The 18,720-nt window shown below is 40.0% G+C and overlaps 1 protein-coding gene across 1 annotated transcript in view; it reads right to left on the bottom strand.

The window, feature by feature from the left end:
• Positions 1 to 18,431, bottom strand: part of ADGRV1 (adhesion G protein-coupled receptor V1) — a 530,856-nt gene extending 512,425 nt beyond the window's left edge. Inside the window, exon 1 of the mRNA XM_041752702.1 lies at positions 18,317 to 18,431. Within this exon, the coding sequence (XP_041608636.1) occupies positions 18,317 to 18,338 (22 nt within the window). The 5' untranslated portion in view covers positions 18,339 to 18,431. The remainder of the gene's footprint in view (positions 1 to 18,316) is intronic.
• Between the last annotated feature and the right edge of the window lie 289 nt (positions 18,432 to 18,720).

Here is an 18,720-nt window from a genome sequence, read left to right on the forward strand (position 1 = left end):
TATTAAATTAGAATTTGTCTTGAATAAGGCTTTTCCTAGGTAAAGAAAAGGCAAATTTCTAGATCAGTTTTTACCTCCCAATTGTACCTGCCACAATGATATGTGAACAGTTATGGAAAATAAATTGTACATCTTTATACATTAGAAATTAATGTTTATTCTTCTTTGCTTTCACTGATATATCAGAGTTCCCATCAATATTAACTGCCTATCTGAATGTTTATTTTTCACAATCTTCCTTCCCTCAGAATTCTTTATTCCTCCACCTCCAGTATCTCCAAAAATGCAACACCCATACTCCTCTAAGAATAATCCACCATCCATGCTTCTGACTCCATTCTTTCATGTTTAAGACTTTACTCCTATTAGTCTCTTTCTCTTCTCTTCTCTCCCCCTCCCTCTCTCCAATCCTCCCTGTCTCCCAAATACAGTCCTCTTACTTACAAACAATCCCCCATCCTCAGCCTTGCTTTCATCTCAACTCTATCCATCCCTTCAATATCAAATTTAAAGTTTTCCTCTGAGACATCTCAGCTTTTCCTATAAAAGACTTTAAATTCCAACTTTTAAATTTTCACAGAAGTTCTTAGAAGTGTGTTCCCCAAAGCATGTTCCATGGATGCTAGGCCCAAATTTTGGCCAAACTAAAGAATTCTGTTGTGAACTATCTTTAGGAAATAAATTTGTATGGATACTATACACAGTATAGTTTATTAAATTAAACATTTATTAAATGTTCAAATTACTTAACATACTAAACTAACACCAAGAAGGCCTAAATATAGATTGACTTTATTTAATCCATCATTTTTCAAATCTGTAATAACGACAGAACAATTTTCCCCTCAATACCTATTTACATCCTACAGAACTAGACTCATATTGTCAACTACCTAGATACTCCCATGTAGCTACCCCCACAATATCTAGCAAACCATTTTGACTATAGTAGGCAATAATCTTCATTAAATAAAACCCCAATCCTACATGTTGACCTCAAGACACTTTCAACTAACTGCTACGTATGTCCATACAGATGTCCTACCAGTCCCTCAAACATGTCTCAAATCAAAACAAAATGCTACACTTCCCAACCCACCCTCTTCCTCTATTCTCTAACTCTGCATCCCTGTAGTTCAGTTCTTTTATAAATGACTTATAATATTATGTTTTGGCTTACAGCTGCATCCATCATCCAGTACACTTTGGCCTACTTAAGAAGGGATGTTATACTTTGTCTATCTTTGCATCCTCCTCTGCACCAAGCCTAGTTTTATTCCAAATCATTAAGACTTTAAAAAAAAAGAATATGTATCATAGAAAATTATAAACACTGCCTGTGCTTACCCCAAAAGAAGCCAACCACAATGTAGGACATTTGACTACTTTGAGACCACCATGTTTTATGGAATTCCAAGCTAGCCACATGGAGAACCTGCATGGAAAGAGGGACAACTGAAAGTTGTCCAGATGTGACATCACAACCTAGACATGGAAGTGACTAAGTGTTAGATGATTTCATCCTCAGTGACTCTCTGGCCACGGTTTTATGGTGGACCCCAAGCAAGAAGAGTCCAGGGAAGCCCTTTAAACCCCAGAGCTATGAGAGATCGTCACAAATTAATTTCAGCCATTAAATGTTGAAGTGGCTTATTGATGCAGCAAATACATAACTTGAACATTTCTGTTCTTGATCCTGCCATTTTAATATATACTGTTTTCCCAAATCAAATGTCACTTTAATTTTTATTTAATTATTTAAACTAATGAAGAATACGTGAATTACAGATATAAACTCTTGGAGCTCAATTAAAACCTAACAATTACACTCTTAGAGTTACATGAATATATTTTCAATCCATTATCAAAACAGATGTGTTTATTACCCAATTGTTTTTATAAAATGAAAAACACAGAAATATTAATCAAGAATATAGACAAATCTCTCATCATCTTTTACTTTTCCTAAGATGTTTTCCTCCTTATCTTCCATTCCTCAATTTCTTCCTTCAGCTGCAATGCATTCCTTGAAGAGAGAACCATCCTCCCTCCCACACACACGTTTTTCACATTCTTCTAAGAAATTCTCTATACCTAAAACTTACCTTTGAAGAAAATTCACAAGTGAAAAGGAACCCTTTAATAGAATTCATTGTGCATCACTACGGTATCTTTCATCTCCTGACTTTTTGCCTTAGGAGATCTGCTGTCATAAATTGAAATAAGGAAGTCTTTTTCTAATAAGGCAATGATTCCCCCAGACTTGCTTCTTTCATTATTTTGCCTTTGATGAATGTGTCCAGGACACAAAATACTTTGAAGTTATACCACCCACTGTGTCCTCACTTTCTATCACAGTAACTGTCCCTTCCTTCAATCATAAAATTTAGGCTAATCAACTGGCTTTAAAAAAAAAGGATATCTATATATGATTTTTCTCTATTTTTTTTACAACTCAAGAAAGATAATTTTTTTTTGTTTATTCTTATTCTTCCAACTTCAAATTTTAATTTGATCCCACTTTAAATCCAGAGTTCCATTTAAGTTTAGCAAAATCCACTGAAAGGATTGAAGGTATCAGGAAGACTAAAAGTGAAAATTTTATAAGAACTGGCTTACTTGAATGTCTCTTCTAACTTGGATTTGCTTTCCCATTATCACAGCACATTTTCTCCCACTCTAAACTTCTTCCATTTCCCTAACTTCAGCTATTTCCTAACTTCAAATATTCACTGGGGGTTTAAGATATACCAGAAGAATGGTAATAGGAAAAGTGATGGAAAGGGCAGATGGTTACTTCCTTCTTCTTAGATCACTTTCTTATGAGGCTTCCTGATGCCACATTCATCTGGTTTTCCTTCTCAATAACTAGGTACTCTTCAGCCTCCTTTGCTGGATTCTTGTCTTCTTCCTGACCTCTGCATGATCTGGTCTCAGATCCAGACCTCTTCTCCATCCACATGCTCTCTCACTGTGATCTTGTTCACCTCACTGTTTTATTTTTTTTCTAATTTTTTTAAATTTATTTATGATAGTCACACACACACACACACAGAGAGAGAGAGAGAGAGAGAGAGAGAGAGGCAGAGACACAAGCAGAGGGAGAAGCAGGCTCCATGCACCTGGAGCCCGACATGGGATTCGATCCCGGGACTCCAGGATCGCGCCCTGGGCCAAAGGCAGGCGCCAAACCGCTGCGCCAACCAGGGATCCCCACCTCACTGTTTTAAACATAATCTTCCAAACTTGTATCTCCAGCCAAATTTCTTCCCAAATTCTAGATTCACACATCTAACAGACTGTCTGACATCTCCTGGAATTGATAATTTTTTAACCTAATTTTTACTTTGGAATACATAACACATTTACATAAATCCAAGCTTAAGCCTATGAAACAAGGTATATTTAGAGAATTCTCACTTCCATCCACCTCTTCTTTTCCTCTCCCTATAGATAACCACTTTTACTAGCCCTTGATTTATGTTGCCAATGTTTCTTTGCAAAAATAACTGCATATAGACAAACTGAAATAAAGCAACTGTATATCAAGTGACGATATAATCACACAGACAAAATAATTACTTCCAGTGACTTCAGAACATAGTATTTTGACTGACCATAGAATAAATTCTAATGACAAACATAGCTGCAAAGAAAGCTTACATACTTCATTCAGTATTCTTTTTATCAGTAGCAATATCAGTATTACTGTGTTTAAATTATATTTTTATATTGTAGAATATACATTTTGGAACCACATTTTATATGCTGTAGAATATATATTTTTAAAACTATATATGTTTATACGATAGGGCAAATAAGAAGTAATTACATATGAGAAAAGAGAAATGACATAAAACCAAAGAAATTATGTAAAGTACATGGAAGGTTAAACTTAAACTGGAAACACCAGTACCATCTTATGACTTTTTTTCTTTGTAAAATACTTATTTCTGACTTTATCTTTTAAAAAAGGCTTAGAAGTAATGACAACTCATTAACAATAAGCATCACTAGTGCTCAGATTTTTGTCTCTAAATACCACTTGCCAGAAAAACCAGTTTCTTATAGGATTAACTGGTATCTGGGGAGGAAAATATGCAAAATGAACCTGTCATCTTATACCACCAAAGAAGTTATTAAAGATTAATGAGGTTACATCAATGGGACAAAGGAACATGAAAGGGCTCCTATTAGCCAAAGATTAAAATTTCTGTGCATCTAAAAGGTAATGATTGCAATTCTTTGAAACACATTGAATATATAAATCCCTATGTTTATAAGGATACTAAAATAAACACAAAAATAAATTTCACTGGTCACCACTAAAAGTAACTGGAGCATCAATGGCTTACTCTGAAATTAACATTTAAAAGGTAAGAATTAAATATTTATCTTATCTATCCTAGGTAAACTCCCTTTCAGAATAACCAAATAGCCTAGCCACTAAGGAAAAGTTCTTCCTTAAATAATTCCACCTAATGTGGAAAGAATGACAGAGTTAACAAAACACATGTTTGCGACTTCTAGTAAAATAATTTTAAAGTCATCATTTAGTGGATGGAACAATCAGATTTAAGAAATCAATTCAAATTGAATTAAGGATTTGAATATAAGACCTAAACCATAAAACTCCTAGAAGAAATTATAGAGGGGGTAGGGTTGTTGACATCAGTCTTGGCTATTATTTTTTGAATTTAACACCAAACGCAAAAGCAACAGAAGCAAAAAAAAGCAAGTGAAACTATATCAAACTAAAAAAGTTTTGTAACATGAAGGAAACTGCCAACAAAATGAAAAGGTAGGCAGCAGAATAAAACTATTTGCAAATACTATATTGATAAGGAGTTAATATCCAAAATATATAAAGAACTGAGGCACTCAATACCAAAAAACAATCTGACTTAAAAATTGGCAGAGGAAATGAATAGACATTTCTAGAAGAAGGCATACAAATGGCTAACAGGTACATGAAAAAGTGCTCAACATGATTAATCAGTCATTAGAAAAATGCAAATCAAAACCACAATCAAATATCACTTTATTCCTACTAGAAGGGCTGTAATCAAAAAGACAAAGGATACCTGTGCTCACAAAACCCTCACAAGTTGTAGATTTATGAGCAAAGTAATTATTTTAGATTTTAAGTTTTAGGGTGGTTAGCTATGACTGAAGCATATACAATTTGGGGCTACTCTTCAAGTAAGAGTGTACAAAATTAAACACAAAAATTGTTAGAGCCTGTTATGTCTCTTTGCAGCCTCTTGCTTTCAATCTTTCTGTATCCTTTTGTCTAACATGTGTCCCTTATAAACATGTAATTGATTTCTATTATTTTTGGTCCTCTCTGATAGTCTCTGTGCTCTTACTGAGGAGTTTAATTTATAGTCACGTATTATAATTAGTCTTCCATTTAGATCCTTCTCTGCCATTCTATTTGTGCTTTTTGCCCTGCACTTATGCAGTTTTTTCTGCTCTTGCTTCCCTTCACTGTGCTTGGGACTGATGTGCTTGTTCTCTGAGAGATTTCATTTTTGCCTTATAAACCTTTAAACGTTTAGAGTTAAATATCTTCACTTTACTACTGAACAATAAAAGGATAAATATCTTCACCTTACTACTAAACAATAAAAGGATCTTACAATATTCAAAACTGATCATCTGTCACACAAACCCCACTAACATGCTAATTTTACAATATAAGCTCTATCTTATTTTACTTAACTCTCAATATGTAACATTAGAATTATAAAATTTAATCATGAGTATTCTTTGTTTATCCAAATGTTCATTCTCGATTTCAGTCAACATTCCTTGTATCTTACACCTTCCTGGGATCATTTCCTTCTTTCTGAAGTTCATGAGATAACATGCAAATGCCACTGAAATGCTATTGACGTCTGTTACAGACAAAATAGACTCAAGGCAAAAAGCATACAAAGGCAGTATACAATAAAAAAAAATGTCAACTTAGGAGACAAGCTAAAAGAGAGCTTCAAAATATATTTTTAAAAAACTGCTAGAACACCAAAGAGAAGTGAGGGACTTTAGTATTCTCTCTCCCTTTTTTCTGTACTTAATATGTCAAGTACATAAAAATTAGGAAGAATATGGAGGGCATGAACCCCAAAGTTATATTAAGCTTCATCTGATGGGCATACAGAATATACCTCAATAACCAAAGAATACAATGCTATTTTGAGCACAGAGGAAAGGTTAATAAAAATTGACAACAAATTCCAAAAACTGGATAGCATCTAGTGCTTGCGTTCTGAATACAATAAAATTCATTTATAAATTAACAATATCAAAAGACAAAAATAGGGCAGCCCTGGTGGCACAGAGGTTTATAGAGCCGCCTGCAGCCCAGGGCGTGATCCTGGAGACCCGGGATCGGGTCCCACGTCGGGCTCCCTGCATGGAGCCTGCTTCTCCCTCTGCCTGTATCTCTGCGTCTCTCTCTCTCTGTGTCTCTATGAATAAGTAAATGAAATCTTAAAAAAAATAATAATATTTTTTAAAAAGATAAAAATAAAGCAGCATCATTTGGAAACTTTTTAAAAGGCCTTAGAAAGAGGGGCTCTGGGTGGCTCAGTCAGTTAAGTACCCAACTCTTGGCTTCAGCTCAGGTCATGATCTCAGGATCCTGAAACCAAGCTCCCTGTCGCCCCGCCCTCGGCAGGGAGTCTGCTTGCCTCTCTCCCTTACCCCCTACTCCCTCTCTCCCTGTCTCTCTAATAAATAAATAAAATCTTCTTTAAAAAAATAAAAGGCTTTAGAAAGGCTCATGAGTTAAAGCAACAATAATTATTACTATTATCATCATCATTATCATCAAAGCAGCAATTATTCAGCATCAAAAACTGATGATGTAAAACCTGATCAAAGAGTTTAGGGAGACTTCTCTAAGGAAGTACCTATATTAGAAAATAAAAAGATGGGGATCCCTGGGTGGCTCAGCAGTTTAGTGCCTGCCTTCAGCCCAGGGCGTGATCCTGGAGACCCAGGATCGAGTCCTGCATCAGGCTCCCAGCATGGAGCCTGCTTCTCCCTCTGCCTGTGTCTCTGCCTCTCTCTCTCTGTCTATCATGAACAAATAAATAAATCTTTAAAAAAATAAAAATAAAAAGACTACGAGATTAATGTGCTAAGGATCCAAAAGAATTTATATCATAAAATTAACATGTTAGTGGGGTTTGTGTGACAGATGGTCAGTTTTTATTTTATCCAAAATAAAAGTAAGAAAAGAAATGTTAGGAGCTGATGCTTGAGATCTAGTAGCTTCAAGGTAAATTTAAATCCTCTTCAGGAATCTAGAGGAGGCAAAAGGAGCAAAGGAAGAGGTTAGGTTATCCTTCATATACTCTAATCATCAAAAATTTGGGTTTCATGTGTGAAAATATTAGCTAATAGCTAAAAGCTAGGCTATTCTAATTCCTCTACATGTGTTAACTTCTTTGATCCTCTGTGGAGACAGGGGAACCCTCTTGCACTGTTGGTGGGAATGTGAACTGGTGCAGCCACTCTGGAAAACTGTGTGGAAGTTCCTCAAAGAATTAAAAATAGAGCTGCCCTACCACCCAGCAATTGCACTACTGGAGATTTACCCCAAAGATACAGATGCAGTGACACAGCAGGACACCTGCACTCCAATGTTCATAGCAGCAATGTCCACAATAGCCAAACTGTGGAAAGAGCCTCAGTGTCCATCGACAGATGAATGGATAAAGAAGATGTGGTCTATGTATACAATGGAATATTCCTCAGCTATTAGAAACGACAAATACCCACCATTTGCTTCGATGTGGATGGAACTGGAGGGTATTACGCTGAGTAAAGTAAGCCGATCAGAGAAGGACATTCTATGGTTTCACTCATTCGAGGAATATAAAAAATAGTGAAAGGGATTAAAGGGGAAAGGAGAGAAAATGAGTGGGAAATATCAGAGAGGGTGATGGAACATGAGAGACACCTAACTCTGGGAAACGAACAAGGGGTAGTAGAAGGGGAGGCGGGCAGGGGGATGAGGTGAATGGGTGATGGACCTTGAGGGGCGCACTGGACGGGATGAGCACTGGGTGTTATGCTATATGTTGGCAAATCAAACTCCAATAAAAAAAACTTCTTTGATCCTCATACCAACCATTTAAAATATAAGACAGGTACTATTAATATGCTCATTTTCTGACGAGGAGCCTAACATACAGATTAAACATATTTGTTAAGGGACACCTAGGTGGCTCAGTGTCTGCCTTTGGCTTATGGAATCCAGGATCCGGTCCCGCATCGGGCTCCCTGCAGGAAGCCTGCTTCTCCCTCTGCCTGTGTCTCTGCCTCTCTCTGTGTCTCTCATGAATAAATAAATAAATCTCAAATAAATACATACGTACATACATACATTTGTTAAGATTAGACCTCAAAAATCCAAAGCCAGGATACAAATCTAAGCGCTCAAGGTCCAGATCCCATGCTCTTAACTAAATACTAGATTAATATTCTCTATTAACAAAGGAATCTTGCTAGGAAAGATCTTGTAGGAAAGACAATTTTAAAAGTCACTATATCTAAACATCCTATCATATAAAAAGTCATTAAATGAAAAATGCACATCTTATTTTCTTCTATAATCAAACCCAGCCTCTTATTGGCAGCCTACTCACTACATGGTGTACTAAAGACATCAGCCCTATACTCAATGCTTAATGATGTAATAAGAATGGTCATATTATGTAGAATTTCACACTCACAGTGATTTTCCATTTTGCAAAGTAATTAGTTCTCAGCATAGATTTTATTTGTGGCTGACATGATACTTTAATAAGAGTAGAAGCAATGAAAAAAGGCAAATATGCAGCCCTAACTCTCTCATGCTTAAATTCATCTCCTGTGTCGAAATGAGCTGGGGAGGGAGGGAAAAGGTGTTAGCTGCCTAGAAGAGTAGGGTTAAGAAGATTTATAAGATTTAGAAACATGGTGCCAATGAAATGGTTGGGATTTTAAAATGTTAAAAATCACTATAAAATCTGAATTTTAGGGATCCCTGGGTGGCGCAGCGGTTTAGCGCCTGCCTTTGGCCCAGGGCGCGATCCTGGAGACCCGGGATCGAATCCCACGTCGGGCTCCCGGTGCATGGAGCCTGCTTCTCCCTCTGCCTATGTCTCTTCCTCTCTCTCTCTCTGATGACTATCATAAATAAATAAAAATTTTAAAAAAAAAATCTGAATTTTGAGGTCAGTAGCTACGATAAAATGTAAAAGTAGAAATCACCAACTAAGCGTGGTTAAGAGTGCTTCAGTAAACACTGAATGAATGAATGAATGGCCAACTCCCAATATGACAGCACTCATGAATATTAGTGACAAATTAAAGAAGATGAAATAAAATCCTCTAAGCTAAAACAGCTTCTGGAAATTCTTTAATTATATTATTTCGAGGTCTCAAGTAGTACATATAGCACTGACTTACAAAAGTTAGGGCATTCTAATCACCTAAAAACAAGAACAATTTCCTGAGTTTGCTGACTTTCTCCAAGAAAGGTACTTAAATTATTATGTAAAACTGCCACTCAGGATCAAATTGGTTGTAATGGTATTCAAAGATTATCTCTAATTATTTATAATTTTGGTAACAAATGTTCAAAAGAAGTGAAGTCTTTCTTGATTGAAGTTTGGAAATATTTTTATTATAGTGAGTTTTCCAATGTAATGCTAATTGATGAAACAGATCTATTTATATCAGGAAATTTAAGATAAGTCAATTCATTTTAAAATTAACAATTAATATTTTTGTGAGCCATCAAAAAATAATAGATTATGATATTACCATGATTATTAATGAGTGGACAACTTTTGGTCATTAAATCGAAGACTTGAGCTTGTTCCTGTTTTTAATAAATTTTGTTGACTTCTATAATTTGTTTTAAGATTTTACTTATTTATTCATGAGAGACAGATTGAGAGAGAGAGAGAGGCAGAGACCCAGGCAGAGGGAGAAGCAGGCTCCATGCAGGAAGCCCAACATGGGACTAGATCCCAGGTCTCCAGGATCATGTCCTGGGCTGAAGACGGCATAAACCGCTGAGCCACCTGGGTTGTCCACAATTTTTCTTTTTATCTATAAAGTAAAAGTTAATAACTTACAAGCATGTGGTTAAGATTACATGAATTAATTCATATGGATCTATGTTGCAAATCACAAGATACTAAGCAAATATATTTTTTAGTTTTTTTTCAAAAACCTTAAAATATTTTGCCTCCACCAAAATTTGTTGAAATTTGTTTGTTCATATTTGTTCACTTTATAAAATACACCAGACTCTTTCAGGAAATTAGTTAAGGTTTCAGATAAACAAATGCATAAATGCACACACACACACACACACACACACACACAAACCAGAATTACCGAGATCTAATACACTATACATAAGTGAACTGGACTTGTCTTTTACTTAAAGCCCAATTCTCAATTAACTGATTTATTGAATTGCCCTCATTAACAAAACAACATTTTAAACCTTCTGTAATCTGACTTAGAAGCAAAAAATAATTTTTTTCTCATTTTGGTAGTTCAACCAATATCCTTTAGATGAATCCCTAAAGAAAACACAGAAGTCAGAGAATTGAGTTCAGTGTGCATCAGATAACATCCAATCATATTTCTGACATTAGCATATCCAACACAGATCAATTACTATGTCAGCCTGGAGCATAATTCCTTCTTAGGACAACCTATAGCCAGTGGTGAGGGAAAAGTCATTGGCCTAAATAAATAAATAAATAAATAAGGGGAAAAAAAAAAGAAAAATCATTGGCTGCAAACTCTTGTTTTCTCACAATCTGATCTTGTCTTAAATGTCTTAGTTAATTGACAGAGGTCTATGCAACGTAAGTTCCAAGTGATGAACCTTCAAGCCATACCTGATTCATCTGCCCCATAATTTAACCATGAGCTTAAAAGAAGGTATAAAAGAAAAGGAAGAAGTTTCTCCTGAATGCATCCTGGCTATTATATCCACCTTCCCAAGTGACCCAGCGATTCCACTCATAGATATATAACCAACGGAACTGAAAACACATGTTCACACAAAAACTTACATATCAATGTCCATAATATAATAGTCAAAAATTAGAAACAACCCAAATGTCTATCAATTGATGAATGGATAAAGGCAGTATATTCATATATTCATAAAAAGAAATATTGTTCAGCCACAAAAACAGAATGAAGTAGTGATATATGCTACAGAATGATAACTTTGTAAACACTATGGTGAGTGAAAGGCGGCAGACACAAAAGGCCACAGACTGTATGATTCCAGTCACATGAAATGTCCAGAACAGGCACATCTGCAGAGACACAGCTTGGTTGCCAGGGACTTGGGGTGGGAGATGATGGGTAGGGAAAGTTAATGAGTACCTAATTTCATTTTGAGGTAATAAAAATGTTCTGCAATAGATGGTGATAACAGTTGTCCAACTCTGTAAATATATCAAATACAACCAAATTATACACTTTTAAAGTGGGGGCAACTCCTGGGTGGCTCAGCTGTTGAGCATCTGCCTCTGCTTCAGGGCCTGATCCCAGGATCCAGGATTGAGTCCCACATCTGGCTCCCTGCATGGAGCCTGCTTCTCCCTCTGCCTGTATCTCTGCCTCTCTCTCTCTCTCTCTCATGAATAAATAAAATCATAAATAAATAAATAAATAAATAAATAAATCCAACTGACGCTGCACTTCTAGCCATCTCTTTCTCTTCTTTCAACAGCTGCAGTCAAGTTGATCTAATGTGTATCTGGGACAAGACACCTGGATCACTCCTCCCTCTGCACTCTGATCCAAGCTACTCCTTGGGCTCTCCTCTCTACCTCTCTCCACTCCCTCTTCTCCACCATTCTTCAAAGTCCGGATCAAATCCCACTTTTTCCATAACACTTTCCATCTCTAGCTGACTAGTCTGCCAGAGGACAGATAAGCCTTCTTTATTTCATTCCTGTTCATTAACACTACTGAATTTAGTTGCATAATATACTAATGACTCTAATTATAGCTGCAGATACGGCTTTGTCTTTATATCAGAGGCTGGAAATAGAAAAGTCATGCAATTTTTTTCATATACGTTCTTAAATTATATTGATCACTTGCCAGGCTTATATCTAAAACATTTCTCGTGATCATGCCTTCTTTCAGTGAAACATTCTTTGAAAAATAAGAAATATTTTATTTCCAAATAATTACATAGGAACAACTTTGCAAAAACAGTGTTGCATAAAAAAGATGAGCTAAATTGAATTACTGCCCCATGGTGGATTAAAGGATAATATCATTTCAATTATCCTAACAAAAGGATTATCAAAACATAGAGTGGTTCCTTAAGAAGAATATGGTATGTGCAAGAAGTATATTAATATTACCTAGTTATCAGAATTCATAACTAAAGAAGCTAACAAAATCTTATCTTTGATTAGCACACAAATACAAACCCTTGAATAATTTCCAGTGTGCTTCAGAGCACTTGCCCACCTGTTATAACACTTAAAATATTTTTTCTCTTTTACACAAATTCCCCACAGAATTCTTTCTTGTAGAAAGAGTGCAAAGTCAATATAAATAATTAAGAACTGCTTCTTCTCTGTTAATTTTGAGTCATCTCACTTAATTCCCTGTAGAACATATATACCCTCTGTTCACTTTGCCTACTACACGCAGAAATAAACTATTAAGAACGCCACACAATGCCTTTTTTGAAGTTGTATTTTGAAGCCATTCTATTTGAAACCATTCTGCATCTTTCAACCTGTGCCACATTTCAATAATGACTATTTAATAATTACAATCATCCCCTTATTAGCTTGGCATTTCATTTTCCTTGCCTTATGGCACCCCACAGTTGAAGGCAAGGAAAACTCTCTGTTGATTAGTTATTTAAGACCAGCAACAATAACTATGCTGGAGAGAAGGCTACTTGGAGAGGATTACATAAGAGCTGGAGCTCAACTGCCTCAGACAGAGAGCAGCAAATTATAAACCCAAGTACTTCATTGCATGTAACCAAATTGGCTAGTTGAAATGCTAATTGCCTTTCAGCAAAACTAAAGACAGACAGGGGACCCTGTGCTTCAGAGAATGAAATGCATTTTTACTCCACTTCTGCACTATTGTCTTGCTGAGAATCATTTGAAATCTATTCATAAAGGTAGCTCTTTCCCTAACCTTTAAAATGTGGGAAATTTATTTAGCCCCTACCAGCACCTCCAATGCGCTGAAGTGCCAAGATGCGAACAGATGGTTGGATTTAAGCCATGTTAAGCCCCTAATAAAGTAAGGCATGAAAGAATTCTATGTTCAAATATATAGCACAAATCAAGAAAACGTGCCTAGGAAAAGGGCATTTTGAGTAAGAAATAAGTTTCTGAATTAAAGTAATCAAATAATACGATCTTTAAAACGTTAATATTTTCAATGTAATTATATTCAAATGCACACGGAAAGAGTTATCATTGCCCATCTCAAAGAGACCCCAGCCTCCCTTTATACCTAATAATTTTTGTATTAGTTCAAAACTCATTTATGGAGAATTATTCCAACAGCCAATTTCCTCCCTTTATATGAAAAAGAGTCCATTTGAGGTTTCAGAATCCTGAATAAATGAATGAGAAATGCCCTATCAGCATCCTGCCCTCACTCTGAGGTATAGCCAGCCTTACGCCTCACTGCACCAGAAAGGGCCCCATGACCACCTGCCCAGCAGCTGGGGGAGGGACTTGGTCTGGTACATTTGAAAGTGTATAGTGTGTCACAGTGGAATCCGAAAACACAGCCTTTGTATTACCACAGCCTCCTGTGTCCCAGCTCCACCCTTCTCCTCCTCTACCACACCTCCTTCAGGGCAACAGAGCTCGGGTGCTGCGGCCTCTTGTGTGGCCTGACATCCTGACACATTGGGGAACTCTCCATACGTGCAAAGATGCCTCCTGTCCCCCGACTCCTGCCTTGTGAAGGGAAAAAAACGGGCATGCATGCATAGGGAAATCAACTTTTTGTACTATATCATGCTGAAGGAGATAGAGTCTTATTATCTTCCGTTCGCAACAGGATCATCATTTGTATAACGTTTGAGCTGCCTGGGAGTCAAAGAATACCAAGTAGAGCTTTAAATCGGAAACAGTTCCAATAAATAATTCAGCTCTCACCCTGATTCAGCAAGAGTTATGGGGGGGAAAAAAAGACATCTTTCTGGCTGGATGGTCATCAAAATCTTTGGATAGTGGACTCCTGGGGGGCGGGGGGGTTCTTTCCCCTGTACTGTTTGAATTTCCTACATGATTTTATATTATCTTTACAATTAGAAAAAAAGTTATTTCCAGGTCAGAGACAGAGAGAAAAAAATATATATTCAACTGCATGCAATGCTAAGCTGTTGGACTTTTCCCACAAAATCAGGGGAATGCCCAGCCAGATCTCTCTCACCATGGTCACACTACATTTTATAATCAAATTAAGCAATCAAGATCTAAGGACCTCAATATGCTTTAAAAGCATCTGTAAATTATCTACATGAAAGAAAGTAATGACTGCACCAGTGCCTGCTTTGTGCAGATTTTTGGACCTAGGGCATAAAATAATGACTTACCAAACATAAACAGGTAACAAAGCCTGTAACAAATTCAATATATTAGCCACTTTGCTAAACTCTGGAGATACTAGATAAATATATAATATAGTCACTGGCCTCAAAAATTTAGTATCCTAACTGGGAGACCTTGAAATTTCCAGTAACAGCAGGAGAAATATTAAGAAGAGCATGAGGCAGTGTTTGGTTGAGTGTCAATATCAAGCATGTAATGACCAAGTTAATCAGTTATCATGCTTCTCACTTATTAGTTTATGGGAATATCCAGGTGACTCAAGTCATAAATGCAAAAAGAGGATGTATGACTTTAAGTCTCTCAACTCCTCTATGTTTCAGTTTCCCCAAATACGAAATAAAGGGGTTGTCTAGTTTAACTCCAAATTTCCTCCCAGTGCTTAAGGAGTGCAACAGTGTATTCACAGCCTATGACTTTCTGAACATGAAAGGATCATATAGGTAACCTAAGGCAAAATGTATTTTCCTTGTCGGTCCTCCCTGGTCATAGATCTTTCTGCCTCAGTTTTTTCATCTGCAAATCAGGATAATAGTATTTGACGATTAAATACAAAGTTACTCTTTTTAAAGAGCCTAGAATTCTACTATACAGTGAGCATTCAATAAATGTAGTACACTATTATCATTCATCGTGGGAACATGAACAAAAGGGTCTAGTCACAGCTAATTCTGTTGTGAACACTCTTTTTCTTTGGGTAGAACATGGGCAAGGACACCAGCAGTAGAAAGATATGTGAAGTACTGTGCTTAACACTAGCCTCTGCCTTACCATATTATATCTAACCATTGCTTTTATTACCATAAAAGTATTTATATTCCAAACATTTCTCACATTATCATTTTCTGACAATGAATACAACTGGCATTCGATATTTGACATGTACACAGCATAGAACTGCTGATATTAAAATATAATCAACGTTGACTGATACATCATTTCTATTTCCGATATCAAGATTCAATGTTGTTCCCTAATTAATTTGCAACTCATTATGGATTTACATTTTAGTCTAAGATGATTTCTTAGTTGATGTTTATGGGTGATTTCAGCTTTTAATCATCACATTCAGTATACTGTAGATGCTTGGAGCCCTCAGGAAAGATCCTTGATCAGCTCTTAATAACTAGGGAACTTTTGCAAGGAGCTTAAACTTTCCATGCCTCAGTATCATTATCTGTAAATTGGGATAATACTAATCTATGTCTCATGGTAAGTGTTAAATAACCTATATAAAGGGCTTCTCAGAATTCATTAAATAACAGGCATTCAGTATGGGGTGGCTGTTACCGTCACTTAGCATGAAAATAACTTGGAGATAAGAATTTAGCCATACTTATTTTTAGTGTATACATGTTGGCTACTTCCTTTAAAACGTTATAATCTTGAGACTTACTACTTCTACCTGAAATAAGTCTTTTGGGTCACTTGGTCCAATCCCTTTATTTTGTAAATTAGGAAAAGTCAGGCATAGAAGAATGGAGGAATGTCCAAAGTCACTGTAAGTTAATTGCAAGCCAGGACTTGTATCTAATTGCATATATTTAAAAGATTTTATTATGTCACAGTTCAGGGAGTATTTGGTACTCCCTGTAGCAAATCACCCAAAAATAAATTGTTGGTGTTCACTTGTATCTCAACTAGAACATCTTTTTTTTAATTACTTGTTTTTGTTCCACCTTAAGTGTTTTGATAAACGATACACAGAGAGGAGAAAAAGCACTTTAGTAGCTTAAAGTAATAACTTCAGAAAGAATTTTTAAATAATGCCATATTACCTAAGGTATATTTTTTTAGCTTTATCCTAATGGCTACTTTGCACTCTCAAGAGTCGGTATGAGTACTTTCTAAGAGTCCACAGCTTACATATAAACACATAACACACATTTTTAAAGGTTGTGGATTTTGTGAAATGTTAAAAGTCAGTCTAAAATAAAAGTTATAACGAGTAAGTTAATACTGCACCATAAGATGAGTCCTAGCATAGTTTCTTAGTTTTAATTCTAAGAAAAAAAAATTCAGATTCTTGAAGACGTTAAAGAAAGTCTAAGCTCTTTTAAAAAGTATGTTATTCTTCAGCTCCAGACCAATTCCAAACTCCCTGAAACCAACATTTTACTGAAAATTCTTCTACACGGTGGTTACTTTTGAACCCAAGCCTCCCTGAGTCTATTTCAACGTTCCCATTATTAGTTATCACCTATGGGGCGCTGTTCTTGGTCGGTTATTTTCCAAGTACACTTTTTAAAATTAAAGCTCGGGCTGGGGTTTCAAACGAGCCGAGAAGAGAAGAAAGGCCAGTTTCCCCTCCGCTCACTCCCGTGTTGCCTTCCTGGAGAGGAGGCTGCTTCGGAAGGGGCGGCGGGCAGGACCTGGGGAGGACCTCGGGAGGACGCCGGGAGGACGCAGGCAGGGCGTGAATAGACGCGGAGAGGACCCCTGCAGGACTGGGGAGGATGCGAGGAGGACGAGGGGAGGATGCGCACAGGACTGGGGAGGACGCCGGGAGGACGCGCATAGGACTGGGGAGGACGCGGGGAGGACGCGCACAGGCCCGGGGAGGACGCGGGGAGGATGTGGAGAGGACGTGGGCAGGGCGCAGGAAGGACGCGGAGAGGATGCAGGGAGGACGTGGAGAGGACAGGAGCAGGACGTGGGCAGGGCGCGGGGAGGACGAGGCAGGACGCGGGGAGGACGCGGGGAGGACGCGCACAGGACTGGGGAGGACGCGCACAGGACTGGGGAGGACGCGGGCAGGGCGCGGGGAGGGCGAGGCAGGACTGGGGAGGACGCGGGGAGGATGTGGAGAGGACGTGGGCAGGGCGCAGGTAGGACGCAGAGAGGATGCAGGGAGGACGTGGAGAGGACATGAGCAGGACGTGGGCAGGGCGCGGGGAGGACGAGGCAGGACGCGGGGAGGGCGCGCACAGGACTAGGGAGGACGCGGGGAGGATGTGGAGGACGCGGGCAGGGCGCGGGGAGGACGCGGGGAGGACGCGCACAGGACTGGGGAGGACGCGGGGAGGATGTGGAGGACGCAGGCAGGGCGCGGGGAGGACTCGGGCAGGGCGCGGGGAGGGCGAGGCAGGACGCGGGGAGGACGTAGCAAGGCGCGGGGAGGACGCAGCAGGACGCGGCAGGGCGCGGGCAGGGCGCGGGGAGGACGCAGCAGGGTGAGGGGAGGACGCAGCAGGACGCGGCAGGGCGCGGACAGGGCGCGGGAAGGGCGCGGGGAGGGCGAGGCAGGGCGCGGGGAGGGCGCGGGGAGGGCGAGGCAGGGCGCGGGGAGGGCGCGGGGAGGACGAGGCAGGGCGCGGGGAGGACGCGGGCAGAGCGCGGGGAGGACGAGGCAGGACGCGGGCAGGGCGCGGGGAGGGCGAGGCAGGGCGCGGGGAGGGCGCGGGGAGGACGAGGCAGGGCGCGGGGAGGGCGCGGGGAGGGCGCGGGCAGGGCGCAGAGAATATGCGGGCAGGGCGCGGGCAGGGCGCGGAGAAAGTGCGGGCAGGACGCGGGCAGGACGCGGGCGCCCCCCGCACGCCCCCCCCCCCGCACGGCCTCATCCCGCGGCGCCTCCGCCTCCGCCTCCGCCCGCAGCAACAGGTGCGCGAGCGGCGCGCCACCCTCCCCGGAGCCCCGGGATGCTCGCAGCAGCACCCCCGGCCACGGCCTACCTAGCCCTGGGGACACCGACATCCGCGCGCGCCGCGGTCCCCGCCGGTCCCCTCGCACGCCGCCGTTCTGCCTCTCGCCCGCGTCCCCAGGGTTCGCCGGGGCTGCTGGCTCTGCCTCCCGCGGTCGGGTCAGGACGAGGGCTCCATTCTCCTCCCGCCCCCCCCGCCCCCCCGCATCCTCCGTCTGCTCCAATAGGACTCGCGGCTCCCCGGGCTGCGCTCACCTGACCAGCGGAGCGGGGGTGGCCGCCCAAGGCAGCGCGCCCCCGTCTGCGCAGCGGGCAGCCAGGTCTGCGCTCCGGCGTCGGGAACACCCTGCGAAGGCCACCGCGAATGGACTGTTCCGGCAGCGAGGCGCCAGGCCGACCTGCCTGCGCGCGGGGACCGGGAGCCCGGGCCGGGCC

This window comes from Vulpes lagopus, chromosome 4 (assembly GCF_018345385.1).
Source record: "Vulpes lagopus strain Blue_001 chromosome 4, ASM1834538v1, whole genome shotgun sequence".
In the NCBI taxonomy this organism is placed as follows: Eukaryota; Metazoa; Chordata; class Mammalia; order Carnivora; family Canidae; genus Vulpes; species Vulpes lagopus.